Genomic DNA, 25228 nt, shown 5'->3' on the forward strand with positions numbered 1-25228 from the left:
CCCGCCGCTGCACTCACCTGGGAGAAGATATGCCAGAAGAGTTGGAAAAACAACACTGAAACTCACTCCCCGGAGGAATAGGGCCGGGCCAAATAGGACAGAAATACAGCAGGCCGAATCGTTCAGCCTCGCGTAAAAAAAAAAAAAAAAGCACCACAGTTGGTACTATACCTACACTGTTTGATGCCCTGAATATTTTGCAGGATTTCAGACCGTGACCGCCATTTTTCTTCCCCCACCTTCGCCAAAGTAATGGGTTTTCCCTCCTATCATGCTGAAGTGACCGTGACAGGATTGAAAAATATGTCAACACCTATGTTTAGGGCCAGTGATTCTCAACCTTTTTCACATCGAGGACCCCTAATTTAGTCCACATTAGGGCCACGGACCCCCATTTGATTGAAATCTGAGAATATTTTTATTGTTAGATCATGATTTTGTCCAGAATTCCATGACTATCTGTATTGTAGGTAGAGAGATGACAGAGAAACTATGATCAGAACAGTCATTCTTCTACATTCTCTAATTGTGTTAACTTCTTCTAAATGAAATAATGCTTAAGTTTAACAATTCATCAGTTTGCTGGGGACCCTCTGGAACCCCCTCAAGGACCCCTGGTGGTCCCGGGACCTCACGTTGAGAACCACTGGTTTAGAGGGTCAAGGAATATAATAGTACCGAGGAAAACTGTTCATATCATCATGCAGCATGCATCGTTACGTCCAGGGTTCAAATCCAATAGGACCTTTCCTGTCTCTCTCTCTGTGACTGTCCCATAAAGCAGAAATGCCAAAAAAAATACACTGTTTATATCATCATGTAATGGCAAATTCAATGATACTGTCTAAAGAAATACAGTGAAGTTCCAATTTTAAGAGAAGTGAGAGCATTGACCTTTTCCCATATGCCTGCTTGCCATAGATAGTAATACAAAAATGTTAAAAGGCAGGGAAAAAAAAGGGGCAGATATTAATGCTTTTCTGAAAGTATAATTGATTTTTGTTTCTATTGGTGGTTGTTTGCTTTTGAGGAACACTGACTGGGTGTCTTTCCCCAGTTTCCCCGCCAACTTATTTAGCACTACACAGAGAGAGAGAGAGAGAGAGAGAGAGAGAGAGAGAGAGAGAAACAACCAAAACAGAACTACAGCCAGTCAAGCTTGAAGACAGTTAGACTGACAGACGGGATGGTGAAGGGGTTTTCACAGACTGGGCTGGTGGCTGTGTGTGTGTGTGTGTGTGTGTGTGTGTGTGTGAGTGTACGGCCCCAAACCCACCAGCCAGGCCTGCAGCCCTCAGCGCTGACGAGGCAGGATCACTGTCCAGAAGGAATGTGGTGAAAAGTGGAGCTCCTGTCTTGTAAACTAGCCGGATACTGCTTCTTTTAAACTCCCATCTCCATGCCTTTATTTCCCCAATTTTGTTTGCTCTGATTCCTATTCCTTAGTGGACACAATACGTTTTGAGTTCCTGAAAATGGTAGCAATTTAAGGTCCGGACAGGCTGACAGCCTATGGTAAGTGAAACAAGTAAATGGACAGATCCTGTTTACAACGCAATCTCCAACAGTCGAACCCAAAGAGTGATTAAAACACATCCGGAATGTTGGAGATTGAGTTGGCCCTGTGGGTGTGTATTGGAAAGTTCTACAGTGAAGTAAGTGAAGAAATTTTGAACACAATAGACCTTTTTCACAAACATGGCTGCCGTAATTCCGCAGGGTATAGCTCGGTTCTCACCATTGCCAGCAATGTTAAACAGCCAACTTTCTGTCACCCATAACTCAGTCTGTGATCACTTATCTTGTGTTTCCACATATTGGATAACACAATACAGGTGTTGCCACTGACATATCTTTGCTTCTGTTGTCGGACGACTGCGCAAGTAACTGTGATTGAGTCACAAAATGCTAACTGGCTAACCAAGGCTAACGCTAATTTCTGTACTGACCCTCAATCGAATCACTCTATTTTTACAGACAGATATGTCAGTGGCAACACCTGTATTGTGTTATACATAATGTTGAAACACAAAATAATTGATCATAGACAGAGTTACGGGCGACAGAAAGTTGTTTTTTTTAACATTGCTGGCAATGGTGAGAACCGATGGAGTCATTCCTATGTTCCCAGGGTCCTATGTTCCCCAGATTTATATGGCACTTAATGGGAACATGACAAAGGGTCCTATGTTCCCAGGGTCCAATGTTCCCTAGTTCTACATTATGTGCTCTCCCAGGGTCCCAGGGTCCTATGTTCCCAAGGTCCTATGTTACCAGGGTCCTATGTTCCCCAGCTCTATATAGCACATAATGAGAACCTGAAAAAGATGTTCCACAGCTCTGTACTCGCTTAATATGGTTAGTTAGGGTTAGGGTTAGGGTTAGGTTGGTTGCTTGTAGATTTTTACCCAGAGCCCTGACCACAACTGTTTCAAAGAACAGAAGGGCTTTTTATCAGAGCTATCCAGGTTAGGACCCTGGGAACATAGGACCCTGGGAACATAGGACCCTGGGAACATACTATAGATACGCTCCCGAACCGATCTATACCCTGCGGAAGTAGGCTACGGCAGGCATGTTTGTGAAAAGGGCCTATCAATTGTCATGATGGCAAAAACTAGGAAAATTAAACGCGGGTTGAAAATAACCAGAATTATATCCTCTAGGAACCTTTTAATGTTACCTGGAATTGGATTTAACATCAATTTAACAACCAAAACAAAGAAACAAAAAACTGGCAAAACGAGGCTATTTGGAAAAACGAGGTTCCATTCACATCTTTTGGTGAAACTACACAATTCATGGCATTGGCCTTATTTCATGTTTCCTTATGACTTTCCAACTCTGCCTTGACAAAACTTGACTTGATGTAAAGAATCGGTCAATACCTCCACTGCATCAAAAGGACACTTAATTAAAAATAAACCTGCATGACCATGACATTTTCATACTTTCTATGGCCTTAAATTGAGATTATTTGTACTTTTTCTGATTATTTTAAGGAGTTAGGGTTAGATCAGTCACCAACCCCATAACAACACAATCCTTTTCTTACGGGCTTGATCTCTGTGTTAACTGGCCAACACGGAGCGTGCTGTGGGCAAGTTGAAACACATCCACCTCTCCCTTCCATCTTATCACGGAGCGACACTCCTCCCTCAACGCCTCTCTCATCAGGTAGGCATGATAAAGAAGACAAAGGTGATTTATTCCGTCTCCGTTCTTGGAGCCGGATCTGGACTGCAAATAAACGTTTTGGCTTCCAAGTTGCCTCGGCTCAGGTCTACACTCCGTCACAGAGGCAAGAAGGCAGGAGGAAGGGAAGAAAGGCAAAGGGGAGGGGAGGAAAGTGGAGAGAGGCTCGCATGCCCGGACAGGTTGAGGTTGAATCTCCATTTCAGCACCTCGCACGTTCAATCTCAGGCTGATGACATGTTTTCTTTGAGTATGAAAATATCAACAGAAGGTTTAAAGTAATAATCTGCCACAATATCATATCCGTTTTACTCTATGTCTGATTGATAGAACACAATAGTGATTCAACCTGTAGCCAGCTCATGAAAGCTTTTACATTTGCTGTTCTAAACACCCGGTGTCTGGTAGGTCTTTCCCAGGATGAGCATCAGCAGCCATAGCAACAAGTCCTCCAACCCACACGACCACATAGGTGGTTTGTTCCTACCCTCTAATACGACCCACAGGAGCGTTTCCAACGTGATCTCACGAAAATACGTGAAATGAACACGACCTCGACGAATTTCAAAACGTTCCTCCGCCACAAATTGAATTACGTCCCAAAGGTTGGTTAATGGTTAAATTTAGGCAATTAAAACCACTTTGGTAAAAATAAAACAAGTTTGGTTAAGGTTAGGGTTAAGGTTATGGTAAAGTTTAGGCAAATAAAACAACTTGGGTTATGGTTAGGCAACTAAAACAACTTGGTTAAGGTTAGGAAAATGGTTTGGTCATGGTTACATCATCAAAGGCAAACGTATACGCCCATCCACCATCCCCGACCACAACACCCTTACTTTCCACTGTGCTGTTTCAGTGTTGAGAGAGAAACTTGACTCACGTGACGTGGACGCAGACCAACGTAGCACATTGTCGTTATTTACACGACCGCTAGAGGTCGCTTAACTTTAAAACGTAACTATAGGTCATAATAAGCTGCTTATACAAACGACCTATGGGCTCGTTTTTTGGGGGAGGACAGTCTCAGCCATAGCCACCGTGGCAACAGAATATGGAACAGATAAAGAAAAGAGCGCCACCTACAGAAACTCAAAATTCATCAACAGAAAATCCACGCCCCACCCACACTGTTTGATTGACAGGTGATCTCTGGGTAGTGCAGTGCAGAAACACCACAGCAATAGGCCCTTTTCACAAACATGGCTGCCGTACTTCCACAGGGTGTAGATCGGTTCTCACCATTGCCAGCAATGTTAAAAAGCCAACTTTCTGTCGCCCATAACTCTGTCTGTGATCACTTATTTGTATGTATAACACAATACAGGTGTTGTCAGTGACATATCTTTCTGTTTCTGTTGTCAGACGACTATAAAAAAGTGAGTTGATCGAGGGTCACAAAATGGTAACAGTACAGGAGTTACGGTTAGCCTTGGTTAGCCAGTTACTTGCAGTCTGACAACAGAAACAGAAAGATATGTCAATGACAACACCTGTATTGTGTTATACATTATGTTGAACACAGACAGAGTTATGGGCGACAGAAAATTGGCTTTTTAATATTGCTAGCAATGGTGAGAACCGAGCTATACTCTGCGGCCATAGGGCGGCCATGTTCGTGAAAAAGGGCCTATGAGCGCTTAACACCAAAGATGGAGACAAAACAAAAAAACACCACAGCAATAAGCGTTTAGCACCAAAGATGGCAATAATAATAATAATTGAGAAACATTTGAGCTTACTGTCAATCTCCAGCAGCACCAACATTTGAACAGCGATAACACTAGCCTACTACTTAAAACCATTGGTGTTGGATCATGTTTGAAAACAGGTTGTCTGTGTGCAAATGTTCTATCTGATCATTTTAATGTTACTCAAATCTATGTGTTTTCTATGTGTTTTTTATGTTCATTTTTTGTTGAAACTCTGTGTTGCTGCTATTCTTGGCCAGGTCTCCCTTGTAAAAGAGATCCTTGATCTCAGTGGGCCAAACCTGGTTTAATAAAGGCTAAATAAAAAACTAAAAAATGTTTGCATTATTCAGATAGGAGGACTGCTCATCTGACAAACACTGTTTAATACTGTTATCACACACAGTAAAGGTCTGCTTGTGAATTTGGTCAATAAATTAAGCATGAGAATGATCTCATAACTTTGGTATTATTAATAGTTTATATTCGATGTTGATAGTATCTTGCCATTTAGCTTACTGAAATTGAGGTGATATTGAAAATGCACAGATGAAAAGTTATTTTCTTTACGTAGCTATGGATTTATATTTTATGTGCATTCAGAGAGAAAACAAAGTTCAAAGTTGCAAAAAATAAAAATGGAGAGCATCTAAAGCTGTTGTGCTTAATGTAATAAACAAAGGGAAACAACAGGTCTGGGACCTTTTAGGTGATGTGCAATGTAAAAATGACTCATAGTCAGAGTTCTCTTACAGCTGGATGAATGCAAGCATATAAATGAAAATATAAATGACTTTTAACCCTATTTGATGCAGTCTTGATTTTTTTTTTGTTTATCCAGTAATGAAAAGATCAGATCTGGGTCACAAAGTGTTAAGAACAAGAATCCTTCTGGGCCGCAGAGGGTTAAAAGTCAGATTTCTTTTCTCTCTGCGCCGGTGTAGCTCCGGCTATATTGATGTGTACTGCTGAGTCAGACAGGAATTCATCTTATTTTGCTCTTCCCACGTGTCTGCATGTGTCAGAGCAGGAGACACCGATCTGCTCCTTATAAGGACTGAGGCAGGTTAAGACTCCACAGTTTGCCAGGGTCTGTGCAACACATTAAAGAACACCCACCTAATGTGCTCCATTATAGAGCAGTCGTCTCATGATATCCTGACATTGCGGTCTTACTGTATGCACTCAAATCAAGGGCACTTTCCCCTACTCTCTTGATTTACTCCCCGACAAATCAAACCATGCTCTTCATGCTTCTAATTTTTCTTCTTCATACTTAACTTCCAGACAATGCATCTAGATTTCTGAAGCAGACTCAAATGGATGCAATCCAGAAATACATATATATACAGACACGCCCATAAGCTAGCCAGGAGAGAGCGCCCCAGCCTTCAATGATGTAACGCATGATGCTACTAACATGATCAACAACCATTCATTCCTATGTTCCCAGGGTCCTATGTTCCCCAGCTCTATATAGCACATAATGGGAACCTGAAAAAGATGTTCCCCAGCTCTGTATTGGCTTAATATGGTTAGTTAGGGTTAGGGTTAGGGTTAAACATAGAACCCTGGTAACATAGGACCCTGGGAACATAGGACCCTGGGAGAGCACATATGTAGAACTGGGGAACATAGGACCCTGGGAACATAGGACCCTTTGTCATGTTCCCATTATGTGCCATATAAATCTGGGGAACATAGGACCCTGGCAACATAGGACCCTGGGAACATAGGACCCTGGGAACATAGATATGCTCCGAGTTGAGCGACCAGGGAGAGTGAACCAATGTGTGAAAGGTCAACAAGCTTGTCGGCCGAGAAAAGTTGGCCACGATTGTACTTTTCACAGTCATGGGCCATTGACAGCCAGAGTTCCCACCGTCTGGCTTCCCAGTTCTTTAGAACTTCTATTTGAAAGACTACAGGAATAAACATCTCAAAAACAATGCTCGGAGAACGGCTGCATCCATCAGTGGGGTGGATGGTAAGCTCTGAAGTTATTATTACCTCCGCCAAGGAGGTTATGTTTTTGGTGCTGCTTGTTTGTTTGTTTGTCTGTTTGTTTGTCTGTTAGCAGGATTACGGAAAAACTACTGGCCCATGCTACACCCTTCCGATTGTGGAAGGGTGTAGCATGGGCCAAGGAAGAACCCATTAAATTTTGGAGTGGATCCGGATCCAACTCACGAACAAGCAATAACAGCATTAACCTTGGCGGAGGTCTGCGCTCTCCGAGTGCCCTTCTAGTTTTATTGAGTTTTTTTTCTTTTTATCTTCTAGGAATGCTAGTAACATTATGAAAGTCTGTACCAAAGCAGCGAAAAATACATGATTTGCCTGTTCAGAACTTTGTAGCTGCAGACCACAACATGCATGCAAATGCAGCCTCTCGCACTGCCCACAATCGGTCAGAACAGAGTAACCCATCAACCCGATCAAGTTGCACGCAGTGTGAACAATCAGTCACAGATCCTGCATACAGTAGAAGGGGATACAGGATGAGGAAGTGAGATACAAGCAAAGAGGAGGAGAGCAACTAACTAAGATCACTCACCTACTCTGAAGTTGGGTGCTGTGAGGGTGTCCGTCGCATGGCCATTCTCGCTGATGATGGTGGTGGTGTTGCCCCGCTCACAGTTGTTGTGGCATCTGCCTCCCATGCAGGTTACTTTGCAGATAGTGGGTGTGAAGACCACCTTGATCCTTCCTGTATGGTTGCCCACTGCGAGTCGAACCATAGTGCAAACCAAGAGGAGGGGGAGGGAGAGCAGACAGAGTTTAATTAGTCTTAGATCCATTGGTAAAAGGTAAATCACTTTGAAGTTCGAGCTTGTCGCAAAGAACTGTTGAGGCTCCAGTCAAAACAATGCCGAAAAGGTGCCGCTATGTAATTTTCGTTTTTTGCAAATCTTGTGATGTCTCTCCTCCCTGTACTCGTATACTTCCAGTGGCCCCCTCTCTATCTGTTTCTCCTTCACTCCCACTGCTCCTAAATCCGGTGGCGTCTCTGAAACATGAGCAGGGACAGAGGGAAGAAAAAAAATGCTGGGAGAGAGAGAGAGAACTCAGCAAACAAAACTCTGGGATGTACTCCAATTCTTCATCAAAAGTCTCGGAGAGGTGGGTATTGGCATATCACAATGCCACGCTTTATTCCAAAACGGACAAACAGTGGGCATGGCAGCTTCAGCCTCTGTGCCTGCTCTCTCTTTCTTCTTCGGCTTTTCTTTCTCACTTTCTGCCTCCGTCTTTTCTCTTTTACTCTTGACTTCCACCAAACTATCCTCAGGGACCTTGGCACCTAAAACAAAGAAGGAAGGGCTCCAGAAATCCTTTTGCTGTGTGTCAACACCGAGATCAGGACGAAGTCACAGCTGCCCATAGAAGCACTCCAAGAGAAAAGCTTACCCTATCTACCCGTCTACCCGTCCGCCCAGTCTTCTTCCCCTCCCTCCCCACCAAACCCAGCCCTCAGTACAGACAGAGAGAGAGAGAGAGACAGGAGGAATGAGAGAGGAGTGTGGACCACAAACTCTCCCAGGGCTACCGCATCCCATCTCGAACTACTCTAAACTTTCCCTCTTTCTACCTACAACATAAATTCTTTTTCGACCTCTCCTCGGATCCCCTTTGCTTTCCCCTCTCATTCACTCCATCCCCTGCTCAAATTGTCAACTCTCCTGGATCTTTCAATGTCCTCCCCTCCCTCTACTCCCTCCCAGTGGTTCTTGGCATCCCCCTGTCAGGTCCAAGCCGCCCCCCCCCCACCCCCCCCCCCTCCCCCCAAAAACCCCAGTCTCCAGTGTTCAACGCTTTGTCTGCGGCCGTCAGCTGTTCACACCAGACAGAGTGGAGACGCATGGAGCTAACTCAAGCAGCGAGAGGGATGTTTTCTAAACCTGAGAGGCAGGAAAACCACTGCATTAGAAGCTCCGGCTGCCTAAATATTTGCTATAAGGTGCAAAAAGATGAAGATTAAAGGGGGACGTAATATGATGTAGTGGTTAAAAGCCAAATGCCAATAGACAGTTGGTTTCAAGAATGCTGCCAGGATTATATATAGACATCCAAGATTTCGAAAACAAGTTTAAACATGGTTTGCTCAATTGGCTTTGGAGGGAAGACCATTTCCAAAGAGAAATAAACAGGGAAAAGAGTCTGGCAGCAGAACTCTTGATGGGGAAAGCGAGGGGTCTTACTTCTTTCACAACCTCCATTTTTAAGGTCCTGTAGACCAGGGGTTCTCAAACATTTTCATGTCAAGGACCTTTGATAAGATTTTGTCCAAGTTGTTGACTTAGTATTGAATTGTATAACTGTCTACACCAGAGGTTCTCAACATGGGGTCCGGGGACCACCAGGGGGTCCCCAGCAAATTGATGAATTGTTAAACTTCAGCATCATTTCATTTATAAAAAGTTAACGCAATTATAGAATGTAGAAGAATGACTGTTTTGACCATAGTTTCACTGTTATCTCTCTACCTACAATACAGATAGTCATGGAATTCTGGACAAAATCATATCTAACAATAAAAATATTCTCAGATTTAGGTCTGAGAGACAAAATCTCATCAAATGGGGGACCGTGGTCCTAATGTGGACTAAGTTAGGGGTCCATGATATGAAAAAGGTTGAGAATCACTGGTCTACACTGTATGTGGCGAGACACTAGTGGTGAGAGTGAAAGCTATGATTAGAACATTCTTCATTCTTATACATTTCCTATTTGGGATCATTCTAATGATAATGTATAATGAATAAAAACTATTCCTCATTTCGCTGGGGACCCCCTGGAACCCCATCAAGGACCCCTGGAGGTCACCCAACCCCAGTTTTAGAACTGCTGCTGTAGACATAATAGGCTCCACTCAGCTTGTGAATCTTGGTAGAGGTCCATCGAGTTCTGGACCAACTGCTTCTTGCCTGCTGACAACTTCTGCATTCTTTTACCTCAGCAAAAATGTATCCCACTGGGGCTTAAGGTGTTGGCTATACTGGGACAACACACCGTCCAGGCGGTTTTCAAACTCTCCACACCAGCCCAATGTCACTTCTTAGACATCACCTCTCACATCATTCCGCCTCTCTGTCTTATGGCAGTTTCTGTCTCTCACCTCATTTTCAATGTGACCTGAAAAAGCAGTTCTTTCTCTCTCTAGGGAAAGACAGAAGAAGTTTCGCCTCGACCTTCAGGTGTTTTGCAGCCTTGAGTTTTTGCACTCCCTACAAGTCTTAAATCAGATCCCAATATTTTTTAAAATACTGACGTCTTTTAGGCCTAGCATTGGGAGTGTCACATAGGATCCAATCGGTCTGAAAGTTTTGAGTTGGGTTTTCACGGCTGTTTTCCCCAATGAGTATGAATATGATTGCTGACAGGTGGCATAGATATGTGCAGCAGGGGAGAAAAGCGCCTTGAAAAATGTCTCAACTTCAAACCACATGGAGATCTGGAGAGGAATGTATTGTTTTCAGACAGCTCCTCCCCCAGCACCATGTTCTACACGACCCTTAACTACTTTGACATGGCTGTGAGCAGCAACTCCCTGGCCACAACAATGATAAAACATGCCTGGACCCTCAAAAACCTCCCTTCTGCCTCCATCCTCACTTCTTCGCCTCCACGAGAGTGCCAGATCATTTGTACGGTGCTGGCAGATTTCTTCAGTTGTGTCGAACATATGGAGAGGGAGTCAGGAGAGCATCTCAGACACAACACAGACATCAATCAACTTGGAGGAGGAAAACGTCGAGAGATGATATAGCTAGTCATGGGAGGACGACTGAGATTCATTCAGGCTGGAAGGAAGGGAGAGGAGGAGGGATGACAGCAGAAGTATAGAAGACAGGTGGGTAATTTCTTTCTCTCTGGGGCTTTCCAGTGGACTACCTGAGGTTCATGTGATCCCTGCAAGGGAGTAAATGTACAGAGGCAACAGAGGCCACGACAGGTCTCAGTACAGAAACTGAGGTCCAGATTCACTAAGATTGCATCGCAACAACAACTTGTGCATTTTTTTTTTCAGTTGCTTGAGCAAAAAGCACAATTTTTGCCCAATTTAGCAGATTATTTTTTTTTGCCTTCGAAAAGTGCACTGCACAGGCAAATACCCACTTCATCACTAATTGTAAGCACAAAATGCGAGCTTCAGCTTTAAAACTAATCCAAGGCTGGCACCCTGATGCACCAAAAGCCCCTTTATAATTGGAGCATTCCCTGATCTGATCTGATCTGATTTTCTGAAAACCCTCTCCCTTACTTGCCTGACTTGCTGGCAATGATGTCTGTGTCTAGCAATGATAACAGCCATTCTGAATGGACAAACTCATTGTCAGATTCTTTACACCACCTTTCAAAGGATCTTAGATGTGCTACAATAATTTGGGGGAGTTGGTACTGTGAAGTGTTAGTGAATTGGGCACAATCTCAATTTGCATGCCTCGCCTACAAGTAAGTATTATGTGGGCAAAGTAGTGAGATGTACATATAATTTACATGTGCATGACCATGACAGGCACAAAGAGGCTTTATTTTTTGACCAATGCTATTTGGCATGCTTTCCATTCATTGCACACAGTCAGTGATTAGCATGGCATTCTGGTCATTTTGATGATATAGACCGTGATTGCCTTTGCGCAAATTTTTTAGTGAATCTGGGCCTGAGAGTGCTAACTTTTGCCTGGGGGTGTTTAGTCAGTGCGGGAGGGCTGAGGGCCAGCCGAGGAGAGACGAAGAATGGCTTTTCCAGATGTGGCACCATAGCTAGCTGCTGACAGGCTGTCTGTCGCGTGGGACAGGGCTGACAGAAAGGCTGCGGGCTTCCTGATTTAGGAGTGCAAACATGTCTGCTACTCACACCAAGCGGAGCGCCAAGTGCACGCTGGGCTAAAACCAACAGTGACATCCTCGGTAATTTAGGCTCAGGCCCGAAGTGCTATTTGCAGGGACACAACTCTACTGTAAGTGTTTCACAAGACAGCGTGGGTCAGCTTCAACTTTGGCCAAAGATTTCACTCTGTGCTCTCCCAGGTGTTTTCTTCACCCTAACATTTTGACAGTGAATAGGTGTTAATACGATGGCCTGCACCAACATTGAAAGCCTGTGTAAATATAGAGCCAAAATGAAAGGTGAGATGTCCGTAACCCGCCATGGCTGCTACCTGCATCGTTTCGCGAAATCGGACCTAAATCTTTCTGATACCAGTTCACAATTTTTCCAAAGCTGTTTTAACATATTGTGAAATCTTGTCTGCGCGCTTGTTTGGGTTGATGTTGAACTTCCACATCATGTAAACCTAAGGGGTTCGACTTGGTCAACTCTTCCTGTACATTTCATCGTCTGCCAAATGCTTACTAGTCGCCTTCAGTGTTCAGTGCCTCTCACATCTTTGCAACGGGTCATCTTTGCAATCCTTTTCTATCCTTGCTACCTTGCATAGGCGTCAGTTGGGTATGGTAAGGTGTCCAAAATTGTATCTGGCAGTTTTTATAATTATAATGGGGAGGAAAGATCGAGCAAATTGCCTAGAAATCTACTTGGAAGGCACTGACCACATAATAATATCTTGTCAGTCATCAGTCATCGACATACTTTTCCCCCAGAAATTTAGTAGACATGAAGGGTTTGGAAGATTTGCGGGCCAATTATATAAGATACAAAGACTTTTCCATAGGTTAGGGTTTTTAGTGAATTGACACCCCTGCTACCTTGATTCCTCTCTCTCCTCCCTATCTGTCTCTGTCCCTCTTTCTTCTCCACCTGGCAGTCTGGCAGTTTCTCTGGTGGCTACAACCTGCTGGCTGAATCAAGGTGAGCTAAGGACTTTATTGGTATAGCTGTGAGTCACTGTGGCCAGGTCTAGGTCTGCTTTAGACTTACACTAGTGCATCCATAGACAACCGTCAACACCGTTGTGTCTGCTGACCTTTCCATTACTAACCTAGTGTCTGTCTTGTGTGGACAGAGGTAGAACCACTCAAATTTTAGTCTACAAATTATTGGAAAAAAAAATATTTATTCATAGACGCATACAAATCTGACGTTGGAATCAGGCCTTGAAATTGTGACTAGCCACAACCACCAACCAAAAGCTGGTGAATTCTGTCTGTTGTTGATCTATTCTATTCTAAAAATGCCAATGGGGAAACTGAGCAGTTTATGGGGAAATATGGCGAATCGGGTGCACGACTATAAATACATATCACGAAAAGGGGAGGTAATAAATTGAAAGCCTCCGACCCAACCAGCCTCCCGGCCGCTGGTGGCGGTCTATTCATGGCTTTGTGTTTCAGAAGCCATTTAACTGCCGGGTTCCACCGTACGCTGTAAATGGGAGATAATATGTCTTCTGTGGCACGGCTATTGAGTAGATGAGAGCCTTAAACGGGGGAGCAGATAACAGGTATTCAGTAGCTCCACTCCAGACAACCCCCCCCCCCACCCCCCATTCATATCCATTTGAGGCACTTGTTGTTCCAGCAATTGAGGGGCTCTCCCCTGGATGACACAGTTTATCGCCTTTGCTCTGTCATTTTATTCCCTCTCTTCCTTCTCTAGCTCTCTCTCTCTCTCTCTCACACTCCCCGCCTTTATCTGAAATTGCCCTCAGAAAATGAGACTAATAATTCATTTTCGACAGCCCCGCGCAGCAGGCAATGCTTAAGTCTTTATGCCATTACCGCTGGGGCTGCAATTTGAACAAATCCGATTGCTGCCCAACTTCAAGCTCCACATTCTCTCCACACCCTTACAGCGTTAGAGCAGATGCGATGTGGCGTGTTTGTGTGCTCGTGTGTGTGTGTGTGTGTGTGTGTGTGTGTGTGTATGCCCATGAGGAACAATTACCCGCTTTTTTATCAATTGTCAAGGTAAACAAAGTGAAGAAAACAAAGATTGAATGGTTTTAACATGCAGAACAAAATCTAACTACAGGCAACTGATAGCCAAAATGTGACATATGTTCTTATGGGAGAAACCACTCGTCTTCATGCCAACATCTTTTTTTTCTTTTTTTTAAGCGAGCCACTTATAGTGGTGTGCTTGTGATGTATTAGGTTGATGGGTTGGGTTTGGTGTAGGTCGTTTGTCTTTGCCCCCAATCAGGGCCCATATTCCTACTGCATGCATCACTCCGCTTTGGCCAAAGGCTAGTATTGATAGTATTGATTTGAGCTTTTTCAGCTACAAGTGGGAAGGTAACACAATAAGGATACACTAAGTTAAGGGTTAGTTAATGCTTAGTAATGGTTAGTTAATGCTTAATAAGGGTTGGTTAATGCTTAATAAGCATTAACTAACCCTTAATTAACAGTTAACTAATGTTTAATTTACTAATGGTGTTCATGTTAACTAAGGTATTAATTTATACATTATTTAATAGTTTATAAAGATGACTATTAAATAATGTATAAATTAATACCTTAGTTAACATGAACACCATTAGTAAATGATTACCAGATACATTAGTTAACTGTTAATTAAGGGTTAGTTAATGCCAAAGTCCATTATTCCTAGCCTGGTAAGACCATCCTGATCACGTGACCTCACATTCTGTTTCGCTCCACGGATCAGTCTGGACTTCTAGCCGCCCACATCGATTTCAGTGGGCGGGAGTACTTGCCTTGACAGACAAACTGCTTCAGTTAAGCAGCGTAACAAAACATGTGACGCCATCACAGTGCGCTGTTCAGTGGATACACGGGATAAACACGGTAACGTTAGCAAGGATTAAACAAGCTATGTCTTCTACAGAAGTGAAAGATTTTTGCCGTCTTTGCAAAGAGAACAGTCGAATAAAAGGCATTTTGTGTAACACCAAAAAAATAACGTTAACGTTACCGCTCGTTGCTTCGGGAGACGCCATTACTGTTTTGCCAGCGGTGGCCTGTATTTCACGTCATCAACTACGACACAGTCCCTGATTGGCCCGGTTACAATGTAATTTCAGGAAATCGATGTGGGCGGCTATAAGTTCAGACTGATCCGTGGAGCGAAACAGAATGTGAGGTCACGTGATCAGGATGGTCTCACCAGGCTAGGAATAATGGACTATGGCGGGCAGACAGAGGAGGTCAGTAATTCATCTGTACTATCCATCCGTAGTATTGTGCGCAAGTGAGCCACTTTCGTGCCGATTAGGTTTGAAAAAATTGTGGAGAGACATTCAAGGGGAGCTGTGTATGTGTGCATGCGAGAGAGAGATTTTGTTGATGCTTTTTTTGGGAGGGGTGCAATGTGTCACGCACTTCAAAATTAACCCCCTCTGAGACTAAAATCATTTGTATGCCTAAGCAGGTTGCCTTGGGTCTTCATTTTTGTCATTTGTGTGATGTCATCAGCTTAGCCTAGATGTTGGGAATTATTGGAAATCTGAATGTACAATTGATATACTAAGATTTGATACTTTAAGGCGTTATATTGATCAGCTTCGCATACAAAACAGGTGGCAAGCTTGAAACTAGCACAAAGCTACTATTCACTTATTTTCATGTGTTATCTGAGTATCACCACAATTACCATTCTGTAATTGAATCTTCAGATGTTGAATCAGTTTGATTCTCTCTGTTACCGGGAAGTAGTTCCGTATAATAATAACAAACCTCGACATCTCCCACCACCACAAACACACCCAATTAGTTTCCCCAATTAGACCACGGTGTGTGTTATTATTTGACTCTGTTGACATGAGCATATAGCAGCAGCCATTCCTTTGGGAGGTGTGTGTGGGTGTGTGTATGTATGTGTGTGTGTGTGTACATAAATGTAGGTATGTGTATGTTGGAGAAGATTTTGGGGGGAGGGTGGAGGGGGGTGGGGGTCTGGGGGGAGGTCGTCAGGCTGTGGCATAGCGCTGAAATCGGCCTGGCTTCCGTACGTAACGTGAGAAACAGGGTGCCGCCCAGCCCACTGATCTAAAATAATGACAGGCCGGCCCAAAGTAGAGCGGGTGCAACCATGTCCATTTGGCAGTGATTAATGGTTGGCGGGGATCAATCCAGCAGCCCTGAAATAACAAGCCGCCTCTGATGTAATTGGCTTACTTGGATCCTGAACACTGGCTAATGTCGCTGCTCACAGTGAGAGAGAGAGAGAGAGAGAGAGAGAGAGAGTCTATCAGAGACCTTCCCAGAATCAACAGTAAGTTCTCTATTGGCTTGAATACATGTGGGTGTCCTCACCCTGCTTTAAGGAGCTGCTAACCCACCTAAAGTCATTTCTTTAGCATGGTTTTCAAGGGAGAGTTTGGACCTCATTTACACTTGGTATGCGTTCTGGTTGTCTGCATACTGTCCACGTCTCATTTTTGGCAAAGCCGGCGAGTAGGTGGTGAGGTGGCATCAAAAACTAACATGGCAACCTGCAGTTAACGAGGTTTCCGCCAGCAGCACTGACATTTCTACCAGAAGTGATGACATTTCTGCTCACAGCAACGATGTTTCTACCCAAAGTGATGACGTTTCTATCTGCAGCGATGTCGTTTCTACCCATGTTGATGACGTTTCTACCTGCGGCGACGGCGTTTCTACCTGCATCAATGATGTCTCTTTCCACAGAGATGGCGTTTCTACCCATGAAGACAACATTTCTACCTGCAGCGATAATGTTCCTTTCCACGGAGGCGGCGATTCTACCCACAGACACACCGTTTCTACCTGCGGTGATGGCGTTTCTACCCATGGCGAAGATGCTTGCACCCGTGGAGACAACGTTTCTACCTGCTGTGATGACGTTTCTACCTGTGATGATAATGTTTCTACCTGTGATGATAATGTTTCTACCCATGTTGATGACATTTCTACCCATGAAGACGATGTTTCTACCTGCAGCGATGATGTTCCTTGGAATACTGGATACTTGGTTTTTTTGGCATGGCAATGGTCAAATCAAAATATATTGAATAGTGACACAAAGTATCAACTATCATTTGACTCTCAAAATCCTAACACTAGTTCTACTGTTGCATCTGGCTTCTGTCTTCCTCCATCCACTCACTTTACCATGTCCAGGAAAGCTCACAAATCTTAATACTGAGCCAAAAAAAACACTTCTTAAAGTCATTTTTGGCGTTTTTGGAACATATTTAACACGTTTGGGACTTTGCTTGCCATGAAAGGAATGCCTTCAGATGAACAAAATCATCACTTAATAAATAGAACCTCATTTGCCAACAGGAATTCTGATTTTCAACTGAGTTTAGTTTTACTTTTGGTGCAGTCCTAATAACTGTCATAGCTTTGCTTGGCATCCAGTAGAGAAACTCTTCCTGAAAACACACACCAGGGCCCTAATTCAGTAAAAAAAAACCTTTGACATTTCAAAAAAAAATTCTGTTATTTTTTTTCACCAGGTTTCACCATGAATTTCACAGTGTGCAAAGTTTCTGCATAGGATTTTCAGTTGACTGAAAAGCATTCCTATTGAAACCAGTACAAGTGAATGAGCTATCTTGCAGTTAATGGTACCCTTTGGTTTCAATGAGAAGTGCTCTCAATACTAACAAGCCATTTTTGGTCAGCAGAGGTGCCCATGAGAAACTTCTTTCCCATGCTGTAACTTAAATACCACAAGGTAATAATGTTACCTACCATTAAAGTTTGTAGGACAGCAGAAGACGGATTATCAGGTTACTGTTTACAAATCCTGTTACAAACGCAGGCGAGTTTCGAGCAAATTGTGGAATGTCAAGTTTCATTTTCGTTTTCACACCGGGCGACTCTGTTGGATCACAGTGTTGCTGGTGTACTGGTCTGTGCATCGCCAAATGGCAAACATGAGGTGATGTCCACATCAGTCGCATTAGAGATCAATTTAGATCAATTTCTATACACTGACCAACTTTTGATTTTGTGCCTCTGTATGGGAAACACTGCATCTTGCAGTCAAAGACACCCTCTAGAGGCCATCTCACGAAGCGACAGATGACTGACTGACTGACCTTGAAAACAAGCTCAAATTTGAAATGCTCTCAACCATTTCATTCCAGAACTTGCTTCACCAGTGTTTCAACTGATAAGAGGGTGGGTGAAGTATAGTGTTTTTTGGGGGGGATTTTTTGTACTTATTTCATACTGTATCATTTCTTTTTTCATTTTGTACATACTTTAATTTATTTTTCTTTGTCTCAGTAAGTTCTTGCACCTGAACTTTTGATAGATGGATTGAAAATGTGTGAAAGCTTAATGGACCTATATTTTGAGCTATGCCAGGGTTAAGAAGTGCATTTTCCACTTGAAATTCCAACTCTTCAATAACATATGAATAAATCCAAAATGTAGAGGGTCAAATAAATCCCGGATTGTATCTCTGAGAGTAGGAGAGTCGTATTTGTAGCGTGATCTACTCACCATGGATGGGGTTGTGTCCCACTGTCAGGGGGATTGGCCTCTCAGGTTGGGGCTGGACGTGGGTCTGGGTGTGTGTGTGGTAATATTTGGGCTTGATAACATACTGCTGGCTCTGACCCGGGTGCATGGGCATGGGTCGGATCCTGGAGGGGAAAAGAACACATTTACATTTTAGGCATTTAGTGAATGCTCTTAAAAGCATCTTACAATAAATGCAAATAGTCACATAAATGCAATCACCAGAACAGAAGAAATAGTAAAAAAAAACAATACACTCATTTGTAACTGTACATACTGATAGTGCATTTGAAACAAAGCGTCAGTGGAGTAACTTTAAGTAGCCACAATGCAATTATACATACAAATATACCAGGTTTTTGGAAAATTGTCTCACTGATTTAGCTGTTAAAGCTGAGCTAGCAGAGCTGTGTTTTGCACAGATTTGTAATTTATTAAGTTTGCCCATCGCAACTGACGGGCATAGATAGGGATTTTTTTTTGTTGTTGTATACTTTCAAATTCTTGCTAATTTCTCCAAAGTTGCCTACCCAGGCTATAAGTGATGAAAACATAGGTCAACATCATCCATGTGTCCCCGGTAGATTGTTGTGGGTCCATGCTCCATGCTAACACATAAGCTAGCCCCACGGATTCAAGATGGCACTGTTGCGGACATACAAAACACTAACATATCCCAAAAATAATCACCCAAAAGCGCAATTTTGTTTAAAAGTAACCTTTGAAAGTCGGTGGACTCATGGACCCATCTGAGCTTGTGCGACTCTCCTCGAGCCCCCAGCACTGGCGAGGCACAGGCTGGCCAGAGAGACTGCCCATTTAAAAAAATAGGACTGGGAAACCACACTTTGTCTTCTTTGCACTTGTAATGTGCTTTGAAAAGGTTCATCACAAAAAAGTTGCTTTTTAAAACCTGCAAGAGTCTGCAGGTTTTCATTCCAACCAGTGAAATCAACGTGTTCGGTTGGAGTGAAAACCTGTCTACTGCACTAAGCAAGTTTATACTGCATGACCGTATCAAATTACATACATAGACAAAGCCCTTAATGGGCTAGGACCAAGCTACATTGCTAACTCCCTTTTCACTACTTGCCTTCAAGAACACTGCGATCATCAGCTGCTGGTTTATTGGAGGTTCCCAGCAACAGCCATAAGAAAATCGGGGATGCAGCCATTGTCAATTATGCCCCAAAGCTCTGGAACACACTACCTATAGATATCAGGGAAGCCAGCTCGCTAAATATTTTTAAAAGAAAGCTAAAAACTTATCTCTTCACTTTAGCCTTTAACTAGCTCTGACTTTCCTGATACAGGCCTGAAACTCTTTTTTGCACTTTGCTTCACACTTACGCACTGCTGCACTTCTTTTAAAATGTTGTATTTTACTTGATTTTATGCATTCTATGTACTGTATTTTTTAACTTTATTTTTATTATTATTATTGAGTGGGTTTTATTTTCCATCTTATGTTATGCATTCCTAATTTTTATCTTATTTTTACTATTATTATCAAGTGGGTTTTATTCTCCATCTTATTTTACATTAATTATGGCATTCTATCCCTGTTTTATGCTCATTCTATGTCTATTTTGATGTGAAGATGCATTCTATGTATTCTATTCTCATCTTTATCTTATTTTCACTATTATTATAAAGTTTTATGTGAAGCACTTGGTGCAAGTCATTTCTTTGTTGTAAAGCACGTTGAGCTGCATTTCTTGTATGAAAGGTGCTATACAAATAAAATGTATTATTATTATTAAATTGTCAGCCGCCACACTGAAAACCACAGAGACACGTTTGGGTCACTGGCAAAAGAGGACAAAAATAAGTAGTAAAACACTTTTCCTTCCAGAGAGAGAAAGAGAGAGAGGACAGCGCAACAATATGGGTGGCGTTGAGAGCCGTTGATAAATGGTTTAAGGGAGTCGGGGGGGGGGGTAGAGTGACACAACACTGGAGACACTGGCGCTTATCTGAGAGCTCCGTGGGCCGATTGTTCTCCGTCTAGAGGGAGACTCAGGAGCGCAGGGCCAAGAAAAATCCTCCAGTTAGCCAAGGCCCAGATGAAAAGGCAAAAACAGTGCATTTCAATTCAGTCTTATTGCAGCAATATGGCTAAGAGGCTTTCTGAAGCTGGTGTGTGTGCACGAAGGGGGATTGTACAAATCTACACACACGCGCACACACATATTTGTCTCACTATACTGTACATGAGTGAGAGTGAAGAGAGTGAGTGGGAAGAGAGTTGACAAAAGCTGCTAGTTGACCCCTTTTTTTGTCATCTCCTCTTCAAGTCCTTTCCTCCCTCCCTTAAAGAAATACATCAAGTTTTTAGGGGATTAATACGTAAAACCCAGTCCCTGGAAGAGCTTTGACTCTGGTGCTCCACTTTGGCATGCTAGCACTTTAGCATGCACTGTTGAGTGATAGCATTATCTCAGAAGTGAGAAAATGAGGACTTGTAGCAGCTCTTAAACTGAATGGTATCTTAAATGATATGCGGCCAAGTCTGCCAGTTTTGTCAAATTTACACAAAATATGATGAAATATGTTATTATTATGTTATTATTATTATTATAATATTGGTGTTTATAGCAGGGACTATTTTCCCTGTTTCCAGGAAGTGAAGGTGGCGGGCGATGGGAGACTGCACAGCTAAAAATCAGTACACAGTGGATGAATACAGTTGTTCACTGGACATTTTCCAAAAATAAACCACTGGCTATATAGATATTTCATTTTCTAAATTTATTAATGAAAACAAACTGACTTTAAAGCACTAACACGTCAGTCTTCTTACTTTGGATAATGCTAATGGCCTGCTATCGCTCAAAATAGTGTATGCTAAAGTGTTAGCATGGAGCAGTGGATGTCCTACATCTAATCATTTATCACATTGACCAAAAAATTATATCTTATTGCTCACCAGTCATGCCTCCACTTTGTCTACAGAGATCTAGCTCATATAACAACCCGGTCTCACGGCAGTTCGTGAAATATTCATGAAATTTAATCTATTGATTCGTGTACATGGACGCGATTTTTCTATTTTTTTCGTGACACTCAGCACGACTTTCAAACTAATGTATTTCAGTTGGAAGTATCTTTCGTGCATGCAACACATTTTTTTTTCTGTCAGTCGGGACTCAGGCAGCAGTGTGACATTGAAATAAAACGGTGGCCAGTAAAGGTGTTGTGGTCGGGGTGGCGGATGGGCGTATACATTTGCATTCCATGCCAGCCACATTTAAATTTTAACGTTTTTCTTATTTAACCATGACCAAACCATTTGTGAGACCGTGTTGCATATAAGCAGTTTTGGTAAATGATATTAGATGTATGGACTTGCCACACACAGACTCCACCCACCTCAATGAATATAACTGAATATTGTAGACTTCTGTGATTGAGTCACCGCTTTGATGTGAAACAAAATCATCTGGCTTGGTCATTATTCATGGCAAACCCGACAATAGTGCTTCTTCACTGCCGGGCCGGGACAACAACAAGATGACAGGAAAGCTCCATACTGTGATGGGCTGCAGACCAACCACCACCATATGTGGGTCATAATGCATGGCTGGGAAGAATAGAAATTGGGCTCATATGCTTCCCCCAACACATAAACAACTCTACTTGCTACTATATTTTCATAATTTAAAAAGAAATAGATATATTTCTTACCCATAGTGTACACCGGTGTACTATGAGTTAAGGAAAAATCCACCCACAGATACTTTTACACTGTTGGACATAATCAATTCGTGATGTTCAATGCATTCCAGGAGTTATTTTGTGATGAAGTGTTGTAATTTAATTTTCGGTGTACCCACTTTACCTCAACCTGTCTCGTCTATTCTACTTCAGTTAGTGATTTCCTATGTTTCCCAGAATGACTTTTGCCCCTTACTAAAAACACATGTCTTGTGGCTGTATTGCATTCTGGTCCACTGAGGCTACTGTCAGTGGAAAAATTGGGGTCTCTGCCTCTTCTACAATGGATTTCTCCCTGTATGATGGTTGAACGTCGGTGCAAAATGGTGAGTGTAGAAAGAAGCCCTCGCTCTTTGATTGTGAGGGACTGACACCAAAACCTGACGTTTAGCGTTAAAGAGTAAGTAAACCCCACCCAAATCTGTGTTGAAGCCTGACACCTATTGATGAAAAGTGGGGTACTGAACTGGCCATCCGCTATTGGCTGGCCTGTGCCAGGTGATGTCACCACCTATTGTACTCTATCGAAGGTGACATCACCTGGCACAAAGACCAGCCAATAGCAGATGGCCACTTCAGTACCCTACTTTTCACCATTAGGTGTCAGGCTTCACCACAGATTTGGGTTTGGGGTTTAGTTACTCTTAAATGTTTTAGATAGCTGAAAGATCTTCTGCTATCAAACTCCATTGTAGCTAAACTGGAACTGAATTGGCCAGAAATGGTCAATAGCTGTTTTTTGACAGTGTTAAAGTGTGTTTGGGTGGACTTCAGAGCAAAATCCAAAAGTGTCACCTAAACCAGTGATTCTCAACCTTTTTCATATCAAGGACCCCTAATTTAGTACGCATTTGGGCCACAGACCCCCATTTGATGAGATTTTGTCTCTCAGCGCCAAATCTGAAAATACTTTTATTGTGACAGTGAAACTATGATCAAAACAGTCATTCTTCTACATTCTCTAATTGTGTTAACTTCTTGTAAATGAAATAATACTGACGTTTAACAATTAATCAATTTGCTGGGGACCCCCTGAAACTGTCTAAAGGACCCCTGGAGGTCCCCGGACCCCACGTTGAGAAACACTGTCCTAAACAGCAGTGAGTGAGCGCTCCGTCCAGAGAAAGCTGGACTCACCAACGATGGCTGAACCTCTTCACCACCTCCACCCCACCACACACTAAGAAGACATCCTCACACACCGCTATCCTTTCCTTGCAAACACAAATGTGTGAATGCGGGATGTTATGGAAATCATTGCCAACCACGCATTTTTTTGCCCCGTGACGCTTCCACAAAATTCAATGTCACGGGGCTGTTAGACTCTTAGTCTTGTTTTACCACACAAGATCCAAAAAAATTGTAGGAATTTTTCAGGGAAAATCTGCCAGGGCATAAAGGGTGGAGCTTAAAACTACAACAAATGTGTCATTGCCAAGGAAAGTCAAATACAAAAGGAGAGGCAGGATAACAACAGAAAGACAGGGGAAAGAGACAGAGATAGAGATAAAGTGTGTGTGAGTGTGTGTGAGAGAGAGAGAGAGCAAGAACAGGATTGAATTGAATAATGTGGACCATGGAGTAGAGGTAGTTGTCTGTCTCTCTCCCTAGTCTTTCTTTTGGAGTGATCTAATTTGCGTGATCTGCCATTTTGAAATGCCTGCCTGATGTAATGTGTTTGAGCAAAGGAGAAATATATTGCAGCCCTCTGGTCATATTTTAGACCTCCTGAGAGAGCCGGATCAAAAATTGACAGGGTGTGTGTGTGTGTTGAGGGCAGTGTGCATATATATAAGGATGTTTTCCCCATAGAGACAGGACATCCTTGTACCCTTGTATCCCTGATTGAGTTCACAAGAGGGAAAGATGAGAGAGGGGATTAGTGTACATCCAAGTCAAAATTACTTAACCCACTTTGACAAGTTGTGATAAGTGATAATAAACCTTGATCTCCACTATACGCAGTCTTAAGTTTATTTCTCCAATCGAACAAAAAAATGTAAATCGCAATATGAACTTATGCAATTTCCAAATCACAGAGGCTACAATTAATTGCTTAAGAGAGAGAGGCATCCAAAATGGATTTATAAACAAGGTGTCCATGAATCCAACAATGGTCCATGAATCAAATACAATATTGGTGAAAACCTTTCATCATGCTCAAACTCAGTAAATCCTGCACACTGACATCTATGTCTTTTTTAACGAAATCACTTTCCTTTAAACAATTTTAAAGTTCCAAAAAAAATGTATGACAAGAAAAACTTGCAATATCTGTTGCAATATTCTGTCAAATAATCGCAATTCGATTTTTTGTCAGTATCATTCAGCCCACGTGGCTATGCAACCTAGTGGCTCAGTGGGCTAACGTGCATATAATGTACTGTACTTGTGAGAGTGAGGGTTTGAGCCTGGCTCACACATCATTCTCCGTCTCTCCAATCTTTCCTGTCACGCTAAACTATATACATACAATCCAATAATCCCATAAAACAGTCTTTAAAAGATAAAACCTGTCAGCCATCTTCCTAACAATTTCTGAGGGGAGGGGAACAGTAAACACTAGGTGTGATAGTATGCATTCAATTCTGTCATGATCTACTCAAAAAGTTCCAAAAAGGGCAAAAAATGCCCAGAACATTTTCTTGAAGCAGCTCATGCAGCATAACCCAAGTGTTTTGTAGCCAAACATTTGCACATTTGAGAGTCCTAAAGGCCTAGATTTACCTTATCATGTAGCATTATTCTAGGTAGAGGAAACTTCTCTAGAATGGCAACAAAACAAGGAAATGGGCTAATCCTTTTTAATGTATTTTTCCAACTGACCAGCCAATAGACGAGGTTTCTGGTAGAACTACATAATATAGCTTGTAGTAATGAGGTAAATCTAGCAATGGTTTGGCTACAAAATATATGGATTATGCTGCACAAGTTGTTTTAAGGTAATTTTATGCAGTTTTTGGATATGCAGTAGCTAACTCACTGTGTGTTTGATGGTTGTACATACTTCAATTTTGAACTGACGGAGTAGATAAAGAGAAATTTTAACTTTAGGATGACTATGGCAGGGGAGCACCACACTTTTTTGCATTACATTCTAAAACTGTTCAGAATTGCTTCATTGTAAGATGAAAGGTGGTCAGCCAGACCCTGGGAACTTAGGACCCTGGGAACATAGGGCCTTGGGAACTTAGGACCCTGGGAACATACAGAGATACACTCCCAATTGTATGTGCCTTCTGCGACTAGTTGATGCTCTC

At 42.5% G+C, this 25228-nt stretch overlaps 1 protein-coding gene across 1 annotated transcript in view; it reads right to left on the minus strand.

Moving 5' to 3' along the window:
* Positions 1-25228, minus strand: part of ltbp1 (latent transforming growth factor beta binding protein 1) — a gene marked incomplete at its 3' end in the record, with an annotated part of 174087 nt that overhangs the window by 109553 nt on the left and 39306 nt on the right. Inside the window, exons 6-7 of the mRNA XM_071546423.1 lie at positions 18234-18376; positions 7441-7608 (exon numbers count right to left, since the gene is read on the minus strand). Coding sequence (XP_071402524.1) covers positions 7441-7608; positions 18234-18376 — 311 coding nt within the window. The remainder of the gene's footprint in view (positions 1-7440; positions 7609-18233; positions 18377-25228) is intronic.

The sequence above is a fragment of the Centroberyx affinis genome, unplaced genomic scaffold (assembly GCF_046629955.1).
Source record: "Centroberyx affinis isolate AG114_WGS23_722 - 3 ecotype Tasmania unplaced genomic scaffold, CSIRO-AGI_Caff_v1 ptg005267l_1, whole genome shotgun sequence".
Lineage (NCBI taxonomy): Eukaryota > Metazoa > Chordata > Actinopteri > Beryciformes > Berycidae > Centroberyx > Centroberyx affinis.